Source organism: Lichenostomus cassidix, chromosome 3, assembly GCF_008360975.1.
Source record: "Lichenostomus cassidix isolate B80296 chromosome 3, HeHo_3.0, whole genome shotgun sequence".
Taxonomy (NCBI): domain Eukaryota; kingdom Metazoa; phylum Chordata; class Aves; order Passeriformes; family Meliphagidae; genus Lichenostomus; species Lichenostomus cassidix.
This window is the reverse complement of record NC_139483.1, coordinates 67,696,065-67,720,208: the sequence shown is the minus strand read 5'-3', so window position 1 is coordinate 67,720,208 and position 24,144 is coordinate 67,696,065. Positions and strand designations below refer to the sequence as shown.

At 42.3% G+C, this 24,144-nt stretch overlaps 1 protein-coding gene across 2 annotated transcripts in view; it reads right to left on the bottom strand.

The window, feature by feature from the left end:
* Positions 1-24,144, bottom strand: part of SESN1 (sestrin 1) — a 77,184-nt gene that overhangs the window by 3,347 nt on the left and 49,693 nt on the right. The window contains exons 1-7 of one of the 2 annotated variants that reach the window (XM_085056200.1): positions 11,482-11,587; positions 5,992-6,057; positions 4,903-5,103; positions 3,772-3,954; positions 2,343-2,585; positions 974-1,121; positions 31-143 (exon numbers count right to left, since the gene is read on the bottom strand). In XM_085056200.1, coding sequence (XP_084912326.1) covers positions 31-143; positions 974-1,121; positions 2,343-2,585; positions 3,772-3,954; positions 4,903-5,103; positions 5,992-6,057; positions 11,482-11,499 — 972 coding nt within the window. In that variant the 5' untranslated portion in view covers positions 11,500-11,587. Of the gene's footprint in view, positions 1-30; positions 144-973; positions 1,122-2,342; positions 2,586-3,771; positions 3,955-4,902; positions 5,104-5,991; positions 6,058-11,481; positions 11,588-24,144 lie in introns of those variants that run through there. The other variant, XM_085056199.1, reaches the window with a different exon arrangement.

Below are 24,144 nucleotides of genomic sequence, written 5' to 3'. Positions count from 1 at the left end.
GCCGCCTGACAGCAGCCCCCAGCCTTTTACCTGAACACGGAAGGTGGGAACGTGCATTCCGTGTCTGGAGAAGTCCTTGTAACCATAGCTGGTATCCTCAAAGTGACGAGACACATCTCTTGTTGCTGCAGATTCTTCATCTTCTGTTAATGTCAAACAGAATTTCACACAAATTTAGTGAGAACAAATTGGAGGTATGCTAGCAGAATTCCTGCACAAGAATGGGTATCTCTGCATTTTAACCAAACACAATTTCACTGGACTACCCATATTAAGACTCTTTGGTACAGCTCTGTGACTGCAGCTATGGTGTTCAGAGGCAACTCCATGAAAAACACTCAAGATTCTTTCTTACAGACAAACATCTTTTTCTCCCTTCTGTTGTGCAACAGTCTTCCCCCTATCCCCTGAATCTAGGGGACATTTTCTCCTTAACTCAAGAGGTCTGTAAATATGTCACGGGAAAAACCTGGTTTGGAACAGAGAGCTTATTAAAAAAGAGACTTCTGAGACTTCCATGTCGAGTTTGTTTTAGAGGCAATTGTGTTGAAGAGCCCGTGACAACCCTAAACTTGTAATAGATGAAGTACTGTCTCTCAGTCATCTGGAAAGTAGTGTTTCATACACTTAAATAGCAAAGCATGTCAAGTGTCTTGTTTTCACAGTGTCTTGCAAGATGCTTAGATCTCTTTGTGAAACTTCTAAAACTCTCAAGAGAGAGATTCCATTTCTTCTGGAGATTTGTATTAAACGCAATATTGGTCAGAGAGTGTTTGCAAGCAGCCACAATCTTGGCACTACCTTGCTTTTAAGTGTTCCTGGAAGAAAACAAGGCATCCCTAATCCTGATTCTTTCAAAGAAATGGTAATATTTTTTAGACATCTAATAGCACTTCTTTCTTTTGCAGTAGTATTTCTTCAAATAATTTAGAAAAGCCTTAATGAATACATATACAGACTACATCTGCTCTACCTGAAGAACACACGAACATGCTTTCTCTCTTCTCTCTTTCAAAACGTGTGGCCATTTCTTCTTGGCTGGCTTCCTCTTCATCTCTGCACTCCTGCAGCTGCTTCATTTTCTCCATAAGAGCTTCAACTTCACAGACAGACTCTGTGGACTAAAAAGAAGAAAAAGACATTTCATTTTCATGCAACAGGAACTGATAATGATGGCAGAAATTGCCAAGCCAGAAAATTTAAACACAACTTAGGTCCTTTACATCTTTAAATACGGATTTTTGAAGGAAAATAGTTTTTGAAAGAAACCTGTACTGACCCAATGGTTCATATTTAGTCATCTTTTCTCAATTAGATCCCTCATATTTCTAGCACAATTTAAAAATCACAGCATTTTGGAACAAGTTGTTCTAACAGTAAAATTAGTGTCTCAGTCTAAATGTTCAGCAACTGAAAAACAAGGAGCTGTAACAGAAATTCTGATAGAGGAAGTAACCACAATTTACCACCCAACTGTATTTTCCCCCTTCTCTGCTCACAAAGAAGAAACAGTGAAGGAAAAAGGAGGAGTGAGTGTAAATGCAGATTTAATGAATCCTTCAAAAGAAAGACAGTGCGAGATAATAGTCTTTCACAGAGCTGTTTTAACACCACAAGACACTATTAATTCAGTAATCAGTCTTGTAAAACTTCATCAGCACAAAGTAAAATTATCTTTAATTCATACAGTTCTGCCCCTTTCCTCCCTGCCTTTTGCAGTTGCTCCCTCAGAGAGCCAGCAGGCTCCATCAAACAAATTTAAATGCCACCCACACCACTGCAGTAAAATCTCGCAGGCAAGGATCCTGAGTGAGAACACCCTCATGGCTGATCTTAAACCAGCACTTAGTTCACATCATGCTTTTCACCAAGGGGAAGCAAGTCCACATCAGTGTAACTGCTGCAGGCAGGAGAAAGTGTTTTAAAGACAGTCACAGAGTTGTGAATGATCTGTTGTGTGATGCATCACAAACACCTCAAGGCAAAAAAGTCAGAGCCTGAGAGCCAACTTTCCACTGCACCCATGGAAAAAGCACTCCTGGCCACTGCTGCTCAGACACGTGTCATGAAGTAGCTGAGCTGGAAATCATCTCACTTCACCTTTATGAGTGACAGGTAGAAAAAACAGGCAACAGAGATTGTGTCTGTATCTTCCTCTGGTAGCTTTCCCCAGTGTACCAGTGTCATTTCTGCTCCTCCTAAATGCATTTTTTCAGTACCCAAATCTGGAGTAGGCTCATCAGTCCCACTCTCAATGAATGAAAAGACAGAGGCACCCTCCACATATAAGGTTTACAAAGAAACTACTACTATTGAAAGAGATTGTTTGTTCAGACACTTACTGGGATACTTCCAGCTGGGCTGGCATGGATTTCATCCACCCCATGGTAACCATTTGTAATATCACAGATGCAATAGTTACTGACAGAGGGGGGCCTGAAGGTGTGACCCCCTTCACAGTCGATCTCTGGGCTGATCCCACAGCCAAACGTGAAGGAAGCAAGGGAGTGGTAGTGTGTAAGGAGAACGACTGCATGGATCAGCTCTGCCAGGGACCAGCTGTTCTCTTCAGTCTTCAAAAGTTGCTTTAAAAATAATGCAAGACAAAAGTATTAAAGTCATTCATCCGACCCCACCTTAATGGAGTTTATCAAGAGATTTCTTTACCAGGTGAAATTATTTTTCCAACATCCAAACGTGCTTCCTAACTCTCTGCTGCCATTAGTGTGCTCAGTGACCTGTTACCAGGTGACCTGCCAGACACAGACTTGCGTGGTTAAGCCACGAAGGAGACAACTTCTCTCCCCTCTCTGTCCTGGAGCAATTGAATCAGCTGGGGTTTCTCTTTTGCACCATGTGGTTTCTATTGAGGCCAGACTGACTTGCATTGAAATTTCACACCTCTGATGAAGATGCAACCACAACAATCACATTTTTCTTCAAATGCTCTTTACAGCATCAGAAAACCCAGGCAACTTCTTGCAGATCAGCTGTGTAAAAACCTGGCACCAGGGCCAGGCTCCCTCCATCTTGTCCCTGTGGGTGGAATGCTCTAGATTTGACAAGAACCTTCAAACCCCAACTTCCCCTTCAGGCAGGAAAGTGTGGGAGGTTTGGGGCCTTCTGGCAGAGTGTGCACCCTCCCCCACAGCCCAGCGTTCCAGCCTCCCAGCTGGACCTGCCACCACCTCTCACCAGGCAAGGCAGCCTCGAGAAAGTCCCAACACCTACATGCTCCTTGCTAGGGCACAGGAGAGCAGAAGGGGTGGAAGAAGCAGCCACTTGGTGGCTCGTTGGTGCTGCATCCTGGCTGTCCTGTATCACTACCTGGACAGCTCTGCCAGCCTGCTCCCTCCATCCCAGTCTGAAAACTCAGCATTTGAACTGGCAGCAATCCAGAAAAAAAATTTCATGGCTGGTGTTCTGCCTAACCTCTGGCAGCATCTCAGAAACATGCAAGGTTCTGGCCACTGAAAGCACACAACTTGAGGAGATGCACACCTGAATACATTGTAATTGCACCAGCAGAATTCCAACAGACACAGAAATTTCAGTGTGTTGTATATTAAATTTTTTACTCAATTACAAGCAGTTATGATCATGTTAGTTTTACAAGGGCACAAGTGATACTATATCTTGCAGTGATGTAACACTGAAATCAAAGTCATTACCACAGAACATCTTTCACCCTGTCTGGCACTGAACCCCAAGAATCTGTGACTGCTTTACTGAAGAAAAGGGGACATTCAAATTACTCTATGAAAGACCTACCTCGATATGTTCCTTGGTGATAAGCCAGGGTCGGTGAGCCAACATTTTGTTCAGTTCTCCCAAATTTTGCAGTTTTTGAGGTGCATTTTCCAGACCATTCAACCATTTAGGGTCTCCACCGACATGAAGGAAGTCATTCACGTGGAGGTTAACAAGGTAAGAGCACTGATGTCGTGCTGCAGCCTAGAAAGGAAAACAGTGTGATACAGAAAACAATTACAGAAACTCAGTACTTTATGACAAATACCATAAGTCATCATTTCCTCAAAACATCCAAGAATTAGACTTGCACTGATCAAAGACTCAAGTAAAAAAATATTTCTGAGATTAACACATCAGCCTGTTTTGAATAATGTTCTCACTACATAAATATTCCTTCTTCATACACACCATCATTATGCTGACTACAGGTCCAACATGCCTATAACCAGGGAGAAGTACAAGCATGGATTTACATGTCCTGAAGCAAGTAATCCACCCTGCATCGTGTTCTCCAGGGGGAAAGAAGCTCTCTGTAGACACATCTTTACCAGCAACAATCAAAAGCAGGCTTTAGATTGCATGTAGCAGGACAGGCAGCTACAGACAGCTTCTCAGCACAGAAATGCCCAGTATCAGTTACTGAAACACTAATACTTTCTGCATCAAGTTAAGACACAGTCCAAAATTTTAATTCAACTTCAGCAAGCAAAGATCATTGAACTGGCAGACTGAAAATTATGAAATCAACCACTTCTGGCATAAAACTTGCTTAGACTTTAAATATTCAGAAATGCATGATGGAATAGACTACTGAGTCAGAGGGAGGTGTATGTGACAGCACACACACACAACACAACAAAAAGAACCTTTCTTGAGAAACACTTTCTGAGATACTCAGGAAGCCAGTAACAAACAATTGTCTCTTTTCTGTAGCAGGTTATTCCCCTTTTTCTCACAGTCCTACCAAATCTATGAACACGAAGTGCTCATCTTCTGAAACAATCTGTAAAGCAGACAAACCTACTCTGCTTTTCCCCTTAGCTCCTGGTGAAATGCCTTTCCGCCTAGGAACTGCAGAACACAGTAACAGCTGCTCTCAAACAGGACCCGAGATGCTGCCAGCATGGCTGTTTCTGCCCAGTGCATTACCATGATCCCGATGTAGTGCCGGTAATGGAGCGGGAGCGGACCATCCATTTGCAGGAGATAGTGCTGAGTTTTCAGAAAGCTTTCGAGATACTGCGGGTGGAAAACCATCACCAAGGTGACGTTGTCCAGTCGGCCCAGCGTGGCAAAAGACTCTGCAAACAGTGTGTGCATCGTGGCGTCCTCCTTCCCCACCTGAATTGTCTGATTGGAGAGAAGGAGCAATGAGCAATATTGTCCAAGTACCAGCAATAAAACAGCAAATAAATATACTACCACAGTGCCCAGAAGCCCCAAGTGAAAGGAATTATATTGTAAATATATTAATGGCATTAAATCAGTGCACATAAGGCACATTAAATCCATGTAATGCCTCTCATTTAGGAGATCACAAGTGGTTATATCAGCAAAAGGAGATTTTTGGCTTTAGTATCTCTCTAATACAACACTGACTTCTCATTTTTAACTGTCTCACCTTCACTTTCTTGAATACCCCAGGTTGATCTCAGTTTATTAAAACTAAAAGCTAATTGAATCATCACTTTTACTAAAGGAAAATGAGAGAAATAAGTAAAAAGCTTGCTAAAATGACAAGAGAGAAAAATAAGGAAATTGAAAAAGACTCTAGAAGTCCTAGAAAACCGCAAGCATATTACTAACTTTTCCTCTGCTGCAAATTTTCTTACCAGACAATCAGGAGAGAAGCTCCAGAAATGCTCATCCACAGCACTCTGAAGTTTCTCAGATTCTTCAGAGTGGTAAAGGCAGCTCAAAAAAAAGTAATCCCAGAGCAGAGGGGCAGGTACCTTGTGAACCAGTAGGAAATTACATCCGGATGTTCACAAGGAAACAGTTTTGGGTTTCTCTCATGCTAGATAGCAGCATGGGAGGGGTGAAAACTATTCCAAAGCTCCCCAAGGCTCTCACTGTTCTGTACATTAGAACTGTACCCAAAGTCTCAGGACTGAATGTGATCACTACTGCAAATGTTTTGCAGCTCAGCAGCTGTCCTGAAACCAAATGTGGGCTACTACTAAAAGGATGTTCCTTAAAAGCATTAAGTTCACTATGTACTTGAAAACACTACCACACCTCCTTCTCAGGGATGAATCTGCTTGGTCCGTGTCCCAGTGGTCTAGGAATTCTTATTCCAAGTTCCTAGAAAAGAAAATTACACCACCTCAGCATTTAGTTATAAACAGCTTTTTAGCAGTGCTTGCAAGAAAGAAAAGAGTTCTCCATTCAGAGCCGGGCTTATTTGGGTACTTGTGGTACTCTTACACGGGCAGTTTTCACTAGTACTGTTTGTACAAATGCAAATCATTTTTTATACAAGTGCTTTATAATTAGCTGTGCTTGTTTACAGCACACTGCCCCACTCCAGCAACAAAAAACTTCAACAACAAAGGCCCCATCAACCAAAGAAAACACACACAAATTTATATGCACACACATACACACACACACACACATACACACACACACACACTACAGCCTCAGCCTGGTTCAAAGAAAATTCTGCATAAAGCATATTTTGGCAGGGTGTCCAGGACAAGGAGTTCTGAACACGCCGGCTGCTGTGTGGTTATGCCACTGATACAAAACGAAGCTGCTGTGTGTGTGTACATCCGCAGTTTGCCAGCACACAACACACTGTGCATCTGTCAGGAAATGAAACAGCTGTAACCCTAATCAGATTTCTTCTTCCCAACCTCAAAGAGCACTTAAACTGCTGAAAGTACCTGATCAACATTTGCATCTGCTTTCTTTTCAAGACAGGATAAAAAGCTGTTCACATTTGCAGGGAAGGAGGGAGGGAGGGGAATTTGCTCCACCAGAACAGCAGCAGCCACATCCTTGCAGACACTTCTGTGGATGTGCAGCCTTGCAGGTAAGAGGGAGGCTGGAAACCCCTAGCAGTTCACTACTTGTCTGCTCCCTGAGCTGGATGAAGCTTTCTGACAGCCCTATGGCACCCTGGGCCCTCTGAGCAGCCAAGGAGCACACACATAAAAGACCAGGGTGCATTTGCATCCTGCCTGTTAACACAGTTCCCTTGGGAAGGGGGGGAGCCATGTGTTCCAGGGCAGCCTCTCCATTTGGCACAGAGCAGCCCTCCAAGAAGGCACAGCAGGTTGCAGGGGGCATGCACCAAAGCAGGACATGACCTCACCTCACACTTTCACACAAGCGCCTCTCCCCAGCACCGCAGAGGCTCCCTCTGTTGTGTGTGTGGCACTTGCTGCAAACCAGCTCTCCTGAGGGGATTACTCCCCAGCGAGCAGCTTGGCTTCCCCAGGAAGGATGGGAGCCCAGCCAGCTCATGGCATGGCACTCTTTACAGATGGAGTAAGAGCTGGGATTAAAGCTGAGGATGGAGCTGAGTGCTAAACACTAGGCTATATATAACTTATCTGTGCCCTCTTTCCCCAGTCATCTTTTAGAACATACCCACTGCCTCCATTCCATAGCCAAACACACTCATTTTGTGATGATACCAACTTTCTCCAGGCTCTCAGCTGGGTTTAGATGAATAAATACCAATGCACTGAGCCAGTTCAGGCCACACTGAGCAGAGGGGCACCTTCAGCTGGTTTAGCTCATGAGCAGATGAAGGCCCAAGAGCTGCCTGCCAAATACAGTTTTTAGCTTTGCCACATTTTCCCCACATAGATAAACGCTGTTATAAATATGCAATACTGGTTGCACTCATTACTACATCTTTTCTCTCTTTAGCTGAGGTTTCTATTTGCATGAGTTCACTGTACGAGAAGTAATTTTATTAATCAGTTACCATTCTCTGAACTTTCCCCCAAGATTAAAAAACAGCTTCAGAGAGCTGGAAACATTCTGTGCAGGCCTAAGTGGCAACTACCAAACCCTTCAGACTCTGACAGTCTCCCTAAATCCCAAAGTCAGATGCCTTCATTTCTCAAGTCTTACTTGGATAAAGTAAGATCAAAGGGCAACTCTTTACTTCTAGTCTTCACTTCTTCCCTGCAATGTAGCTTTTTCCTGCTATGGGTCCCAACATATATAAGCAAATTTTGCCTGTCAGCCAAGCAATGCCTCTTGTAGGATGGAATTTATCAGCATCTCTCTTTAAAACACCAGCACAGCTTCTTATCTTGGTTACAACTGCACTAGAGAAACATCTTACAGCCGAACATCAGCAAGCAAAAAGAGAGATCATTTAAATTGTAAGCAGCATTTAGTTTAGCAGATGTCTGCAGTTTGCCAGATCAAGTGCTCCAAGACAAACACTTTGAAGTTTAATTCTTGAACAACTATTTTTCAGTCTTTCCTTTTCCCAGAACAGTTAGAGGAAGAAGAGAAAAAACAAGCCCAGATTTAAGAACCTGAGATCAGCAGGCTGCTAATGTATTTTGCTTCACAATCTAAAATACATCACAATCAATACACTTCTGTTTTTTAAAGCATACAGAGGTCAAACTTATGATTACACAGCACATAAGAGGTTATATTACTCAACTATTCAAACCCTTGCTGCAAAGTGACTTAAGAGGTTTTTTTAAATTATTAAATAAATTGCTTTGTTTTCCATCAGGAGAGGGATCATCCCCCTGATACCATGGCACCAGCCTAGTACTTGAGAATCCTGGGTTCAAGGCTCTGTTGTGACAGAAATGTAACAAAGGATTTGTGAAGATGAGCTGTTTCCCATCTGCAAAATGGGGGTTTCTTCCAGAGAAAGAGAAGCAGCTTGCCATGAGGTGCATACTTACCACAGCCATTAGAGTTGTGTAAAATCTGATCCATTAGAAGCCTTTTGAAAACTTGTTCTTCAGCTACAAGCTATGGCAAACCTTTTAAAAACTACTTCCCCCTCTTTTTCAAAAGCAGCATGTAATCAAATTCTCCTAGCACTTCAAAAATAGCAGTTTGATTCCAGCATCCCAGCATTTCAAATACTTGATAACATAATAATAATTCTCAAAACAGTCCTAGTGAATTTTTCCTTTGTCCTGAACATATTTCTATGCATCATGATACCCTTCACAAAACCTCCATCTTCCAAATACGCTCAACTCGGGGAGCAACATTCTCTGTCTCAAAGGCAAGATCTGCATCCTGACACACCACCTCATCTCTCTCCTGCACCTTTCTCTGAAAGTACCATCTCACCTGGAGCACCAACAAGCACTTGGTGAAGCAGCTGTGCCTAGAACAAGCAGCAGCTGGGAAAAAACCTGTATTTCTTTTGGTTATTACCAAAGTATAAGCAACTTTCATGCAATTCTAGGCCACAGAGTTGCACGCCAAAGTGACCTACTTAGTGACACATTCTCTGCATCTAACTTCTCCTGGCTCCTTTCCTCCTCTTTGTCAACCTCACCACACCACTTTCATTCAGTCTAGAAACTCTGCAGCTGAATACAGCTCAAAGCTCAGCAGAAAGCCAACCACAACTGAGGCTTTAGGTGAAAATAAATAATAACAATAACAATAATAATAATAATGATGATGATGATGCATCAGAGGCACTCCATCTTCAAAGCCAGAACATAAAGCTCGGGTGGCTGCAAAGCTGAGCACCAAGGGTGGAACAGATTTCACCTTCAACACCCAGAAGCTCAAGTTAATGGAGGGAGGTGGGCCTTGCCAAGTGGCAATCCACTCCACTGCTCACCTTCCAGACAGAAAAGCAAGACTTTAGCCATGTAAATGCTGAATTGTTATGTTGGAAGAGACAACCTCCGAAATCACAGAAAAGCCTCCTCTTCCCCCTTTATGTAACGTAACTTGTATTTCTGTACAGCCACTATTACTAGTATTTCCATGGGAAATATGCTCACCAGGTACCTTTCATTGCTCAATCTACACATCCCTCATCACTGCCAAATCAGCCCAGCATCACATTTCATGCATTTAGATAATGCAAGATTCCTTTGAGGTAGGACAAGTACATTATCTCCCATCAAGGAAAAAAAAAATCCCTGAGAAATGGAAAAGATACACATCTTTGAGAAGCTGCTACAGAAGACTGGTGGCTTGAGCTGAGATCTCTCAAGACACAGGCTAATGCCTTAACCATCAGACTGTGTGCCTGTTCAGAGACTTCTTAGCCAGGAAATGCTTTATGCAAATTTACACCAAGAAACAGCACTGCAGAGCTGAGACAGAAAAGTTAATGAGAAAAGTCTGCAAGCTTAATTATATACTTCCCAGTTACCACTCTCTCTCACCAGTCTGGCTTACTTAGCACATCCAACTCCACAAGGACAACCAGACCAAAAGTCTGTACTGCCTGTACATACATGCTCAAAGACCACCCTAAAGCCACAAACATGTATAAACTCACACAGCTTAAAAGTTTTCTGTATCTTACAACTGTCAATCCACCCTGATTTTTAGGTAGTTTTTTTAAGCCTCTTGACAGGAACATCATTCCTGTCAAATTTATGTAAAAGCCTGAGATAGAAAATTGAACTGCAAATGCATAGAAGAGGTTTGTAAATACTTTAAGTACAACATACATTACCTCTGCTAGTAATAGAACATCATCTGTTTTGGTTCTGAATCTCTTTAAAACAGAAGTTTAAAAAAAAAAAAAAAAAGTCACAGTCTAAACAGATACCCAAGTATGAGAAATTTCACCTAGAAACACCGAGAGCAGAACTAAGCTACAAGCCAGGTTGCAGAGCCTCTGGAACAGGAACAGCTATCTAACCTAAGCTACAGTTCTTCCTCCACTGTGTGCCTAAAATGCTTTTTCAGATCCTTGTTGGTTCCTCACTACTGGCTTCTCACAGCTAGAACTCTGTCTGCTATCACAAAACCTCTCCCAAAACTCAATGGTAGTTTTGTCCAATGAATCTGTGGACTGTTACCAAACTGCTAATTTTCAGTCATTCGGGATTCATGAGCTATGATCCACAATGCTCACTCAGACTGCTTCCCTGGTCTTAGCACAGTGAGTCATTTTGCTCCCCTCAAGTACAGTCAGTACCACTATCAAATGTTGTATCTACCAGAAAGACTTATTTACATACTTAGGCCTTCTCTAAATGGCAAAGAGAACATTTTATTATACACAAGCCACAGGCAAAGTAAAATTATAATTATCAATTTACTTCACTAAACCACATTTGAATTAACATCTTTATCTGAATCATCTATGTCCTGATTAAGCACTAAGTGCTGTTAGATTCAAACAAAATAATATGAAAATCACACCCTGTAATACAATATAAAACAATCTAATGTAAGGAACCAGAGAAGGGAAATGAGATTGAGGAGAATTTTTTGGAGGCAACATTTTCCTAGACAACCAGTCATCATTTTACATAATCTAAGTGCATTCCTACCCAATCTTAGAGTTTAGAAGGCACAATGAGCTGTGAATTAAAAACTCTTCAACACAATCTCATGGTAAAATTAACTCCTCCAGCGTGCTAATGCTGAAAATTCAGCTTAGTACAACACGGTGAGCATTTGAAGCATGGGCATTAAAAATACCCATTAAATTAAGGCTTTATAAGCTTATAGGATGAAAAGCCCCTAAGCATGTAAGTGACCAAGAAGGTTGTGCTGCATTTCCAAGGGAGACTTGGCACTTACCAGTCTAAGAGGCTTCATGCTGCTGCTGCTGCTTTGCTCACTGTGAACTGTCTGGTTCCTACTTCCCCTTTAAAGGCCACCGACAGCAAAACCTCACTGGTAGTGACACTGAGGCTACAAATGGAGTTTCCTTGTTAAGGACCTTAACAAGGACTGGCACAACTGGCCCCACAGGACAAGCTGTCCCCAAGCTGATACATACTCAGCTTAAAAGCTGTATTTTCAGTTCTGCTAAATGCACTAGCTACTGTACTTTCATATTGAATAGAAAACTTTTAGAAAGGAGGGAATTAAAAAAAAGAGTAGTGATTAAATACATTTCTTTTCCTCCACACACACAAATCCTACATGTTTTTCAAATGCAGGGCTATGCAGAACTGGCAGTTTTTCCTATATTATTTGTTTACTTAATCCCAAAGTAGCTGCAATTGTTGTGACTTTCTCAAACAAATCATGATTCACATTAAAATAACAGAAAAAAATTATCACAGAAACGCTCATGTACTGTAAGTTTTTGCACTGGTTCCATTTGCTGGGTATGTCAGACTGTCATTCAGCTGAAGCAACAGACATGTCTCTACTTGCATGGATTTAAAGAACTGAGAACAAGTACTCCCCCTCTGTTACAAAGCACTTTGTTACACAGACCTACCACTCTTCACTGGAATTAGAGCATGGCAAATGGTGAACTGTTTTTCTTTCATATTGAGTATGTTATTCTTATATGAATTTAAAGATGTAAATTTCTTTCATTTCAATACAATTTCTTGGAATGTCTCAAAGTCCTTTGAAATACCTGATTTTAAAAACATTCCCATCTAGTTTGTGACTTGATTCAAGACAGAAATCAAGGCAAGGGAGAGTGTGTCCAAGATCACACACCTTGTTCACAATGGCAGGAACAAAAGCAAAACCCAGACTCTTCTGTCTCCATCTCTAGCACCTCTTCCCTGGTCATCTTCTAGGACCTAGCAGTACAAGCACGTCTAACTGCAGTAGTCTCAAAGTGCCTATGTGCTACCTATTCTTCCTCAGCATTAACAGCTCTTCCTGAAGTGGTTTTGTGATACAACTGCCTAGAGACCACAACCCAATTTACTTTAGATACGAGCTCACTGAAACTGAGGCTGAGTTTAAATTATTAGTGCCTAGCTTTAAAGAGCAAAAGATTTGGAATGAATGCCTGCAATTTTCCTGCTGTAAACACTACGTAAATACCAATAAAACGGTGACACAGAAGGAAACAGTCTAAATGTGACAGTAACCATTTGCATTACATAGACTGTGCTGCTGGATTATGTCAAAGCATATATCCATGTGTATGTATACATATGTATCCATGGAATACTACATTACTATAAATCAGAAAAATACAAAACAGATTCTGTGGCAACCTGCAGCAGTTCCAAGGATTTTAAAACTTCCTTTAAAAGAAGAATCTTAACGTGGTGACACTATGAAATTTACAAGAAAGATCCAAATCAGCAGGTTCATTCCTGCCCAAAATCATGCTCTCGACTTGCATTTGTTCACAATTATAGCCAGCTCTTCTCCAGGAGAAACACAAGACCAGCCTTACTGTTTCAAAAGGATAATCCAAATCTATTCAAGAACGACGTAAATGCCGGGCGATTCCGAGGCAAAAGCCACCTGGACGAGCCTGAGAACCCTGCAGAGGCACCCGGTTACCACACACACCAGCGGAACACAGCCCGTCTGCGAGCAGGGGCGACGGGGAGGATAGCGACAGCATCTGCACTGTCACCGCACGCAGCAGCTGGTTATCCCGCGGCTCAACAGGACCTGCGAAGCCCCGAACGACACCCTCCGAGCGAGGAGCCCGCAGGGAAACGCTGCTGCTGCTGCAGCCTCCGCAGCCCCGCGGATGACCCGCAGGAGGCTGCCCGCGCCCCCGCCCCTCCTTCCAGCAGGGATTTCTCCGGGGATGCTCCCGGGGAGAGAGACCCCCGCCCCCGGAGAGGCTCAGCGCTGAGAGCATCCCAGCCACCCGCGAGTACCTGGTGCTGCCGGCCCGGCCTCGCCACCCTCCGGCCGGTGCTGCGGGGCTGAGGCCAGGCTCGCCGCTCTCGCAGCCCCGCCGGGCTCTGCCCAGCCCCGCCGAGGCGGTCCCAGCTCCGGCCCGCCCGCCCGGCGCGGGGGCGGAGCGGCGGCAGGGGCGCTGCCCTGCCGGGGCATCAGCGCCAGGCGCGACCCCGCGGCTGCTCCGCGTTCCCGGCAGTGCCAGCAAATGCCCCGCAGGGGGGACAAGAGGCAGCAGCCCCCGTCCAGTCCACCCCAGCCCGGCAGGACAGCCTAGAGCCCCGGACCTCTCGGCTCCGTTCCGCTCTCCTCCGAGGGACAGAAACGCTCCTTGGACAACGCTTTCCGCTCCCCTCTCCTGTTCTTTGTGCAAGAGTTTCTACATTCTCTTTAAACAACAAAATAATTATGGCTTTTAAACCGAGAAATCGCAGGAGGTTCACATTTTGCAGATATTTGTGTGACTAAGTACGCTGCTGCTGCAGAAATCTGGCTTCCTGCCTATTCCCAAGATCATAACAGTCCTGGGCAAACATATGTTTTGCAATCGCATCAGCAAAACACTCGGCCTTTGTTTGCAGCAGGCTGTGTTGCGCCTGCCGACCCCCCAGGGCTGTAAACTCTGCCAGATGCCTCGCATCTCCCACCTCTTTTGGTCTGGGATTTTATGTCATCAATTATTTCAAAAGAAACAAGTCCCTGAGCTGCCCCACATGATTTTTACTTTTTTTTTCTTTCACAGTATAAGATCTATAAAGCTACATTCTATTAGATCGTTTTCCTTGAAGTATTTTGATTTAAAATATAATATGGTGGACCCCAAGATGAGAATTTCTGTTGCAGTTTTCATGGGAGGAGAGCCAGGACAGCTCTGAACCCCTGAACACACTCACCTGGGGGTGGAAGGCTTCTGCCTACAATTCAGGCTGTGAGGTTTTGAGCTGTACCAAGTTATCTTAACAACTAAGCAGGGAAATTCCATGACACTGAACTTTACACTTCTGTTAAATGTAAAATTGAACACTGCAAAATTGCTCACAGGCTGTTCCTATTATCAAACATTGCAGCTAAATGCAGAAAACGCTGAGGACAGTGCTGTCAGGGGAACACGGCAACATGACGCAAGGCAGCAGTTCTGCACATCTCTATTTCTATAGCCTCAAAGGCTTCCTTTCCTCTCCACTTTTCAAATACCACCACGTCTCTGAGTCACGAAATTAACTCTGGAGAACCAAGGGATACTCTACTGCTGAAGGCTTAGCAGCAGTTACAAGGTTAAATTACCTAGAGAGGGCCAGGTACCACAGCTCCATCCTTATTTGGGGCCTTGGCTTGAAGCTGGTAAGTTTCTCCAGAAGAAAATGAGCATTCTTCCTACCTACTTGCACTTTATAAAATGCTCAACAGAAGCATGGAGAAAGAATAATGTAATACTGGCAAGGAAGGTTGCATTTTGTGAGCTAATAAACTAATGAAGAATAGTGTTTAATTCCCACTGCTTACTTCCTTACTTCAGGCCAAGTTATAACAAAAAGAAGGCATGGACTCCTCTTTCAACACAGGCAAAGAACTGGCTTGTGCTCAGAAAAACTGTTGAAAAGGAAAGTAATTACCTGAAAGCTGAAATATAAGAAGATGCCTTCCCATAAGAAGTATCCCTGGATGACAGATGAATGGTCATCCCCTTCAATGAATTTGTTAACACCCTTGGAAGAAGGGGTGGGGGAGGAAGGGCAGCACGCCCTCACTTCCAGAGTATTTTGTCCCATTGTGGCCATTAGTCCTGCCTGGATATTTGTGAGGAAGTCTGTTTATATTAACAGTTGTTCCTATACAAAGAACCTTGGCAGATACAGATTATTTTCTGGCATCATCCAAGGGAAATTCTCTCTTTTTAAACAACCAACTCAACAACAGAAGGTAGGAAATTCTATCATGTTCTTCGCTTTCTCTATCAGGATAGATGGAGGCAGTGACAGCATGTCAGAAAAACTGTGTACAAAGGGGAAGAGGAAGTTGCACAGCCACAGCAAACAAATAATAATGGACTTAAAAGCTCTCCCATATGGCCAGAGTACACAAGCCCTGCTCAGGCCCCAGGTATGGCTCTGCCTTAGCAGAATCCATCACCCCAGCCTGCTGCAAGCCCTTTCTCGACCCCAGCCCTCACATGAGTATTTCCAAAGTGCAACTCCTCCAAATTAAAGATACACAAACATGAGCCACCTGCTCATCTATAAATCAGTACACAATTGCAGACTGAAATTATTCCTATTTGTGAGCTAGTATGACCAATTACATGAGCAATTTCATGAGAGAATATGGTTTGAGACTAGCTCAAAGCTGACTTGGGTACTAACGAGTGCAACCTGCAGGGCAGCTGGGGGGACATGGGGACAGATCCATGGTTTGGCTTGCATAACTGGAGCATTCCCTGGGGAAACACAGCAGTATGTTTGACATGTATCAATGCAGGTAAACAGAGATCTAGTGAAATGCTCCTATGGGAAAACACAACAACAGATGTTTAACATGAAAATATCAATAGATACTGAGTTCCTTTCACCCAGAAAGAGTGCATGAGAGATACTCAAAGCAAACACCACCTAAAGCATGGAAGCATACTGTTTTATAGCAAGCACTTCCATAAAAGTTGCTTGCATAAATGGCATTTAACATCTAAGCACTCCAAGTTATCAGAAATGCAATTTTTCCTTATTGCTACCTTTAAAGAAATGTTGTGGGGAAGCTAAAAGGAGATCAACCTGTTACAGTGTGAAAAGCCTGATTCTGCAAACAAAAATGTCTGCCCTCGGCTTCTCTAAGTTGAAGCAGTTGTGTTTCAGTCCAACGAAGGAGCAACTTTTGGAATCAAGTTCAGCACAAACATATGATTCCAAAGAGCTGGCAAAGCCAGATCTTAAATTCTTTCCATAGAAAAGCTATCCAGGCAGGAGCACTTGAACACCTGTTACTCAATGGCCTGGACGTCAAATTAGCATCTTGCAGGATGATCAGATGATACTTTCCCAGGAACATTTACAAATAAAACCAGGTAATTCTTTAGGGCTCTGAGCTGATTCGGATTAGTTTTAGCTCCACCTAATATGGTGCCTTAATGAAGTCACCAGGTGTTTCAGCAATGACTAAGCAGCTCCACACTGGCCATTCTGAACATTTCCCTGTGGATTCCTCTTGTTCCTTGCTGTCCACAGCCACTACCCTTTTCATAACAAATTTCATATTTGTTTAATAATCTCTTCTATCCCTTGATTATACATTCGTTATTCCTCAAACAGCAAAAATCTTTATCATGATAACAATATGGCACAGCAATCAGACCATTCATTACAGTGATGAAAGAATTTAAATAGAAGAATGTATCATCGTAGCATGCAGGTAAAGAAACATGGCCAGTGTTTCAAAGCATTCCTCTTGATTTAACCTTAATCTGACTGTCAGTCTTCAAAAAACTCATTCTATTATTAGAACTGGTACACAATTCTAGGGAGGAGAATAAACTGTATTCTTTGTACAATCTAAATTCTTGCTGCATGTGTCAAAATGGATGAGCCTTTAGGAATGTCATTGCACCTGATAGTTTTATAATAATAACAATAACAAGTTGTTTATAAGAGTGGAGGGCTGACAATTAGCCACACGAGGAGATAAGTTTAGACCAATATACAGAAGCTTTACTTTTGTAGTCTTTAGAATTGTTAGGCTGGCTAAGACTAAACATCTTACCCTATTAGTATGTTACATTTATTGTCTTTTCTTTGAACTGTATCTGTCCTTGAAATGCTGTTTCTCTATTTCTGGATCCTGCTTACATGCTGCTTTCTTAATGGCCACATCTTCAGCTTTAATGGGCAAATGACTTGCAAGTAATCATGGTGGTTGGTGAGTAATTATAAATCAGGTCACTCCTAGCCCACTGTATTTCCCACCAAAGACACACCATCTTTTCTCTCAGAGCTGCAAGAGGCTGTGAGACTCCTTTGTTTCACCTGAGCTGTTCTCACAACTGGCTGACTTGAACTCACCAAGTTGCAAGAACTCTAGTGCCTTTATTTGTTCCCTGAACTATTTGGTTCATCACTTAGGACTCTTAGTCCCCCCAAAGAGTCCTTCTTCTGGTAATTTCTGACTTCAAGATTTCTACAGCTCACTCCCACCTCTAAACCACAAGTTGTTTTGTTTTTAATGTCAGTACAGCTTGTCCAAATTTAACATTCCGTTCTGCAGTTATTAGGTAGCAGAAGTACAAAGTTTAATTTAGGGAGCTATAAGAAGTTTAGATCTTGAGATTATTCATGCTTTGGCAAGGACATGAAAACAGAAGTATGGTTTCTAAGACTACTGCAAATAGGTAGATTAAAGATGCATATCTAAAGCGTAGAAGACTGAAAGAATGTCTTACCAGATTATTCTTCCCCTTTTTATGAGGGTATGCAGCTCCTATAGAACAACAACTATAGAGTTTGTTTGGCTGGCTGGCTGTAAGTTCTTCTGGTGCTATTCTGAGGTGGTTCCAGACTCACACACCTCACAAGAATACTCTGGTTAACAAGTTCCCCCAGACCCAGCATTCCCAAAATCAAAGTCCATGTCAGCTAGTTTCAAAGCTGACCTTGGTAACCCACAGGTAACTTCTGATCTTTTGTTGGCTAGAGGTGTATAGAGAGGGGATTGGCTGTCCAGCTGCACATTGTCACTCCCTGGGGAAGAAAACATCTGCGGGCTGCCAGTCACTCTGCAGTCTCTCAGTACTAAATAAGCATAAAGGTTAAACAAAACTAGTTTAACCTTAATAAAAGACTGTATTTGGAGTTCAGACAAGAAAAATAAAACTTAACATAGCTCACAGCTGTCTAGAACTGGTTTGGCCTAGATAGGTCACCTCTCCTTTAATAGCAAACTGCCAGGTCACATCAATGTCAAACATGTATTTCACATCTCCTTGGATTTGGGATCTACTCTACCAACTTATACTGGTGTCCCTTCTTCTCAAGATGAATACTTAAAAGGAATTAATATCCTGTCTCCACTGAGTGAAAATATACCTTTGAAAACTTCCTGCAACTCCTAGACCTCATGACTGATTCAGTGAAGAGCAATGAGACAATTCAGTACCTTACTTGCAATGCTGCCTGGAATGCTGTCTGACGCTGCCTCACCACTACCATGTGAAGATGCTCTTGGAAGGCCTATCCTGCACGGATGGAGGTGTCCCTGTCACTCAGCGGGCAATCAGCTGCACACAGACCTTTTACATAGTGCAAACATATGTCTTCAAAGTAAGGAAAGGCCAGCTGAATCATCTCTGTGAGTTTAAGTCTTCTGTTTTGTTTTTATTTTCTAAACTGCATTCAACCTCAGAAACAGTCTTTATAGGAAAATAGAAGAAAAAACAGTGAAATGCATCTCATTACTAGCTTCTGACAGAAATAAGACACAACAGCAAGCTCATGGGGAAAAAAGAAGGCCTTTAGGAGTACTGTAGTGTTACACTTGGCATACTGGAACTGGCGGAGTCCGTGACAGCAAGTGACCCAGAGCTGCACTGCTGAGTGTGCAGGAGTGTAACGTTACAGCAAGTGTGCAGGAAATGCTGTGTGAGTGTTCTGTGAAGAAGTTGTAACTAAAACCTGCTCTCATACTCTGGAACATACAGACATGCAACCCAGAAGCTCATCTTACCAGAAGCTTTTTGCCATCTTTACCCGTAGGAGCTCAGATGTGCTCCTAGAAAATTGCTTGATACTCTGACATGAGGCTCATAACTGACTTGATTCTGCAGGTACAACATACAAAAAACTTATTTCTGCAGAGCCTTCACCAAGGAACAAACCAGACATTTATAAAATGCTTTGTGAAGAAGACAAATCAACTCTTAATCTCACATATATCCACCCTGCATTCAAAAACTCAGATATTTTTGTGGGTTTTCTGTTTGTGCGTGTTTTGTTGGTTTTTTAAAAATAAATTTAATGTTTTCCCCACAAAAAGACAAGTAACAAGAATGGAATGTGACAAAATGTCATGCCATTTAGTATACCTCAAGACAACTGTCAGTTATTTATCTGTAGTTTGATTGTTACAATGAGATAAATCAAGTGAAATAGTACTAAACTAACAATGTGAATTACTGCTAGAGATTCAGGAACCCTTCCATCAGTAACTGCACTTTGGGGAAGTGTTTTGTGGCTTTCTTCTTACACTTGCCACTTTCAGCACATGCTCTGAGTGCCTCAGGGCAACAGCCAGGGGAAAAAAAAAAACAAAAAACAGTTCTTTTATTTTCAGTTTTCACAATCTAGCTGTGTCCTGCATAATGCACATTATTTTTTTGGGTCTGGGAATTTTGGGAAAACATCAAAGTTTTTTATTAGGAAAAAAAATCCAAATAACGATAAGGCTATATTCCCCTTGCATTGTCTGCAATGACCTATTCTTGACAGGAGGGTTACAAGTTCCTCGATACTGAATATCTCTCCTTATTTACCTAATATATAGAGCCAAGTACAATAGTATCATATAGGATTTATCAGGCCTTTAAAACATTAAATTGGCAAAAAGTTAAGTACAAAAGAGAATAGCATCATCATAGAAGAGCAACCCATATCACTCATTTAATGATAGCCAAAACAGATCATCCTCTAGGTACTATTCAACATCTGATTGTTATAAGTTAAGGAGATAACACCAGATCTGTCATTTTCATATCAGATCCATTTCTTTTTGCTTTTGTACTCAGAAACAAACTCATTAAGACCTCTGCTTGAGGAGAATCATAAAAAGGTTCCAGGTGAATAATGTATTTCTTGTCATTTTTGGCAATTTGTATAGGTGTTTTGTTTAAATTCAGACAACACTGTAGTCTTCATTCTTCTCATTTTTAGAAGATGACATGGCTAAGGTTTTTGAAACAATTTTTATTTTTTGCCTTTGCTTTCTAAAATGGAAAAACTGAGAAAAGCACTGTTTTCCTGTTGATACAAATGCTAAAATATCTGGCCTGTCTCCTACTCAAGAATCAATACCATCTCTTACAGCGGGTCTTACTATGTTGCCACTTGCAGTAATATGCCATTTCTTCCTCTTAGAGCAGCTAAGAGGTCACTGACACCCACTGTGAGTACAGTAGGGAGTAGAAGCCTCCCAGCCCATCAGGAGCCACCCCTGCCCTGTGACCAGCGCCAGCCAACACCCCTCTGATGAGCCCAGCAAACTGCAGTGCCACTGCCAACACGTGCTTCAAGGACATGGTACACGTGCCCCTGTTTAACACAGCACAACTTCTGCATCCTTCTAAATCCTGGATAACTTCAGAGCTTGAAGAGCTCCCTCAAGGCCCCTGGGACAAACTGGCCTGGCACCAAGCTGCCTGCAGGACTATCATCCTCCTACTGCCACTGCCACCTTGGCACTTTTCCACGGGCCACAAAGGCTTTGGGTCCCTGCAGGACAACTGTAAAGTCACAGGAGATTTCTGCAATTGAGCTGCTCAGGATCTGAATAAACCCACATACTCTTCTGGACTTTGTAACATGGCTGTCTGCAATAGTGACATCTAAACCATGCAACTGTTAATACCTTCCCCCACCTACCCTTTCAAAAGCATATTTTCCAGGGCAACTAAGTCAAAATAGGCTTGAAACCAACTCTAGCACGTTCTGTTCAAATACTGCTAATTATCTTTTTTTTTTTTTAAGTTAACCACAATATTGGAACTTAGCCTTAAATCCACTGTTTGTTACAATCATAATTTTAAATCAACCACTTGCTGTTGAGAGAGAGGAGAGGCCACCTACTGCTGTTGGACCACCCTGCCTACTTTCTATACAACATTTTAAACCCACAATATATTCTGCCAAAGTCCTGGGAGAGGCCAGCACTGACTGTGTAGCCCCTCAGATTCACACATGCTGAAACCACACACAAAATACATACAGCAGATGTGCTGTAGGAGACACAATGCTCTCAGATTTTCCTTATCAGAATCAGTATCTTGTAATCAAGCTACCATTGAAGCCCAATATATAGCAATTTTCAAATGTAAATTAAGTAAATATAGTACAAGCAAGTAAATGAAAATGCACACATACTAAATATACACTATTTTACTAAGATAGTATTGAAATAGGAACTTATAAATCTGGACATGAAGCTATAAGTATTCAAATGCCTTTTCATTTTGTCAGTAAAGCTACAAATCCATACCTGTCTATCTGCTTCTCACCAGCATGACAACTGCCCTCTGGAACCTCAGCAGGGATTTCAAGTCAGCAAAACAACAGAACACATGAAAACTCAGGCAGAACAGGACTACATTTTCGCTGCTGCTGAAGATGCAGCAATGATAACTGAAGCCTGTAAACCAAAATGCTAGCAAAATCTCTGGTTCATTTGCTAACTTGCCTGTATTACTAACAGTAGAGAGAGGACCTTTATCAGAGTGCATTTGTGATCTTCCTGAGAAGTCCTTCTCTTGAGAGAGACTTCAACAAAAATAATTCATTCTATTATTTTTGTAAATGTAAATTTCATGCAAGTGAAAAATTATAACAATGTGAAATGTGACTTGAAAGAAATTTACATGTCCCATCACAATCCTCTGAAGCTGGTAGGGATGAGACTAAACCAAATTTGGATTTTAGCAAACAAGGGCCAGAGGCCAACTCTTTAGAGCTGCAGCAAATAAGGAATTACTTGGCAAAGCATAGGTCTGGAGAAGTCAAGGATCACTGCACAATGGCTAAAACAAACAAGACTGAGATGGGTCCCAGATAAATCATTTTGGTGAGCTTAGACTAGGGGTTCACAGAGAAACCAGGGTCAGGGTCTGCATTAGGATTTGAACCATCAAAGACTGGAAGGGCAGAATTCAGGCTTTGGGTTAGGGAAGGAGAGAGAACTCCTGAGCATCATCTGTCTAGATTTAAACTTAAGACTAATGGGTGTTATTTTGCTAAGGCAAGGTGTTTGCACATCCACAACCAGCTGCTGAAGTGTAGAACTTGTACTAACTAGGGTACAGAAAGGGAGGTTCAATTGCGGCAAATGAGAGGGCTCCCTGAGTCCCTTCTTTTAATAACAAGAGGCTGATTCTTTGCTCTGTAAGAATAAATAAGTAAAACCCTGTGTACCTGAATTCATACTTCAATATCATCTATATTGTTTCTTCCACATGTAAGGGCCATGTTTATATATTTATCTTATACAATAAATTCATTCTCGGGGCTACAGAACAATAATGCAGCATTACACACACAGGCAGGCACTTTTTTATTAGCTGTCCTGCACTAATTATTTTGTTGAAATACAGTCAAGACATTGCTGGGAGGGAATGTTTTAAACTGTAGTCACTTGAGACTTCAGGTTGTTTCTGGCAACACATTGCCCTGGCTGAGGGAAATGGTTTTGTACAAGCAACCAATATTAATCATCTGAGCACGCCTAAGCTGACCTGAACAGGAAAGAAAGATAACCTCCATATAAGCTTGTACAGCAAATATGTTAGGAGTGGAGGACTTTGCCCAGTTTCACATGATACAGCAACTGGACAAATTCTCCTAACGGCTCTGAACTTCAAACACAGGCTGCTCTGAAAGCAGAGGGAAGAAGAAATTAGCTAGAGGCAAGCTGGGGAGCTGGCTCCCAGGGATAAACTTCATGGAAGAAATGACAGGATAGTTAGGACGTTTCTGCATGGCAATGTGGGCACAGCCCAGGTGGGCAGCATGTATGATATTATATCAACAAATTTTGAAAAAACATGAAATGTAATTGCAGTGCATCCAGAACCATCTTAATTCAGTGGGTACTGCCTATCATGTCCCAAGTGTCAAACGTATAGTAGGTGTGAATCTGCTCCAAACACATCAGACACCTGCAGGTATGCACGCAGCATTTTACAGACCGTAGCCAGCTACCAGAAGCCCCAAATAACCAAATTCCTTTTTATCCCTTGTCTATGCAATCATCCAGGAGGGGAGGGGATGGTAGAGGTGGAAGGGACAGGAATGTGTGTGGGTAATGGCAGCACTATTTATGAAGTTCTAACCCACAACTGCCTGCTCTGCCTCATAACAAGACAGACGTTCACATAAAACAAAACACACATTTAGATTTTTGGCTCAATATTCCTGTCTCTGAATTGTTGCTCTGCATATCAACAAATGATCCTTTGTTTTGAGAAAGCCTTACCAGCCACAAGTTTCCCAAGAGAGGGACACTACATCCTCAGGCACTGACAGGCCTGCCTGGTAATAAGTAACCAGGATGTATGGGATAGATGGCACAAATCCAGGTCTGAGTATAGCGGAATCACAATACTGGCCAAGAGAGAATTTAAATTAAGAAGGTACCTGGATACAAGAATGACAGAAAGATACTGGACACAGTTATCCTCCAGCCCTGCTACACTGCCTTCCGTGCCAGCTTGTTGACATTTATGTGGCTATTAAAAAAAGAGAGAACAACCACAAAACAGTCACTATGCAAAACTTTTTTCTAAAAGTACAATGTTAAGGAACATTGGGCACAGAGGTATCCAAGCCAGTCTTAAAGCAATCAGCCCCACATTGTGAGTTACTGGCTAACAATTCCCAGTCAACA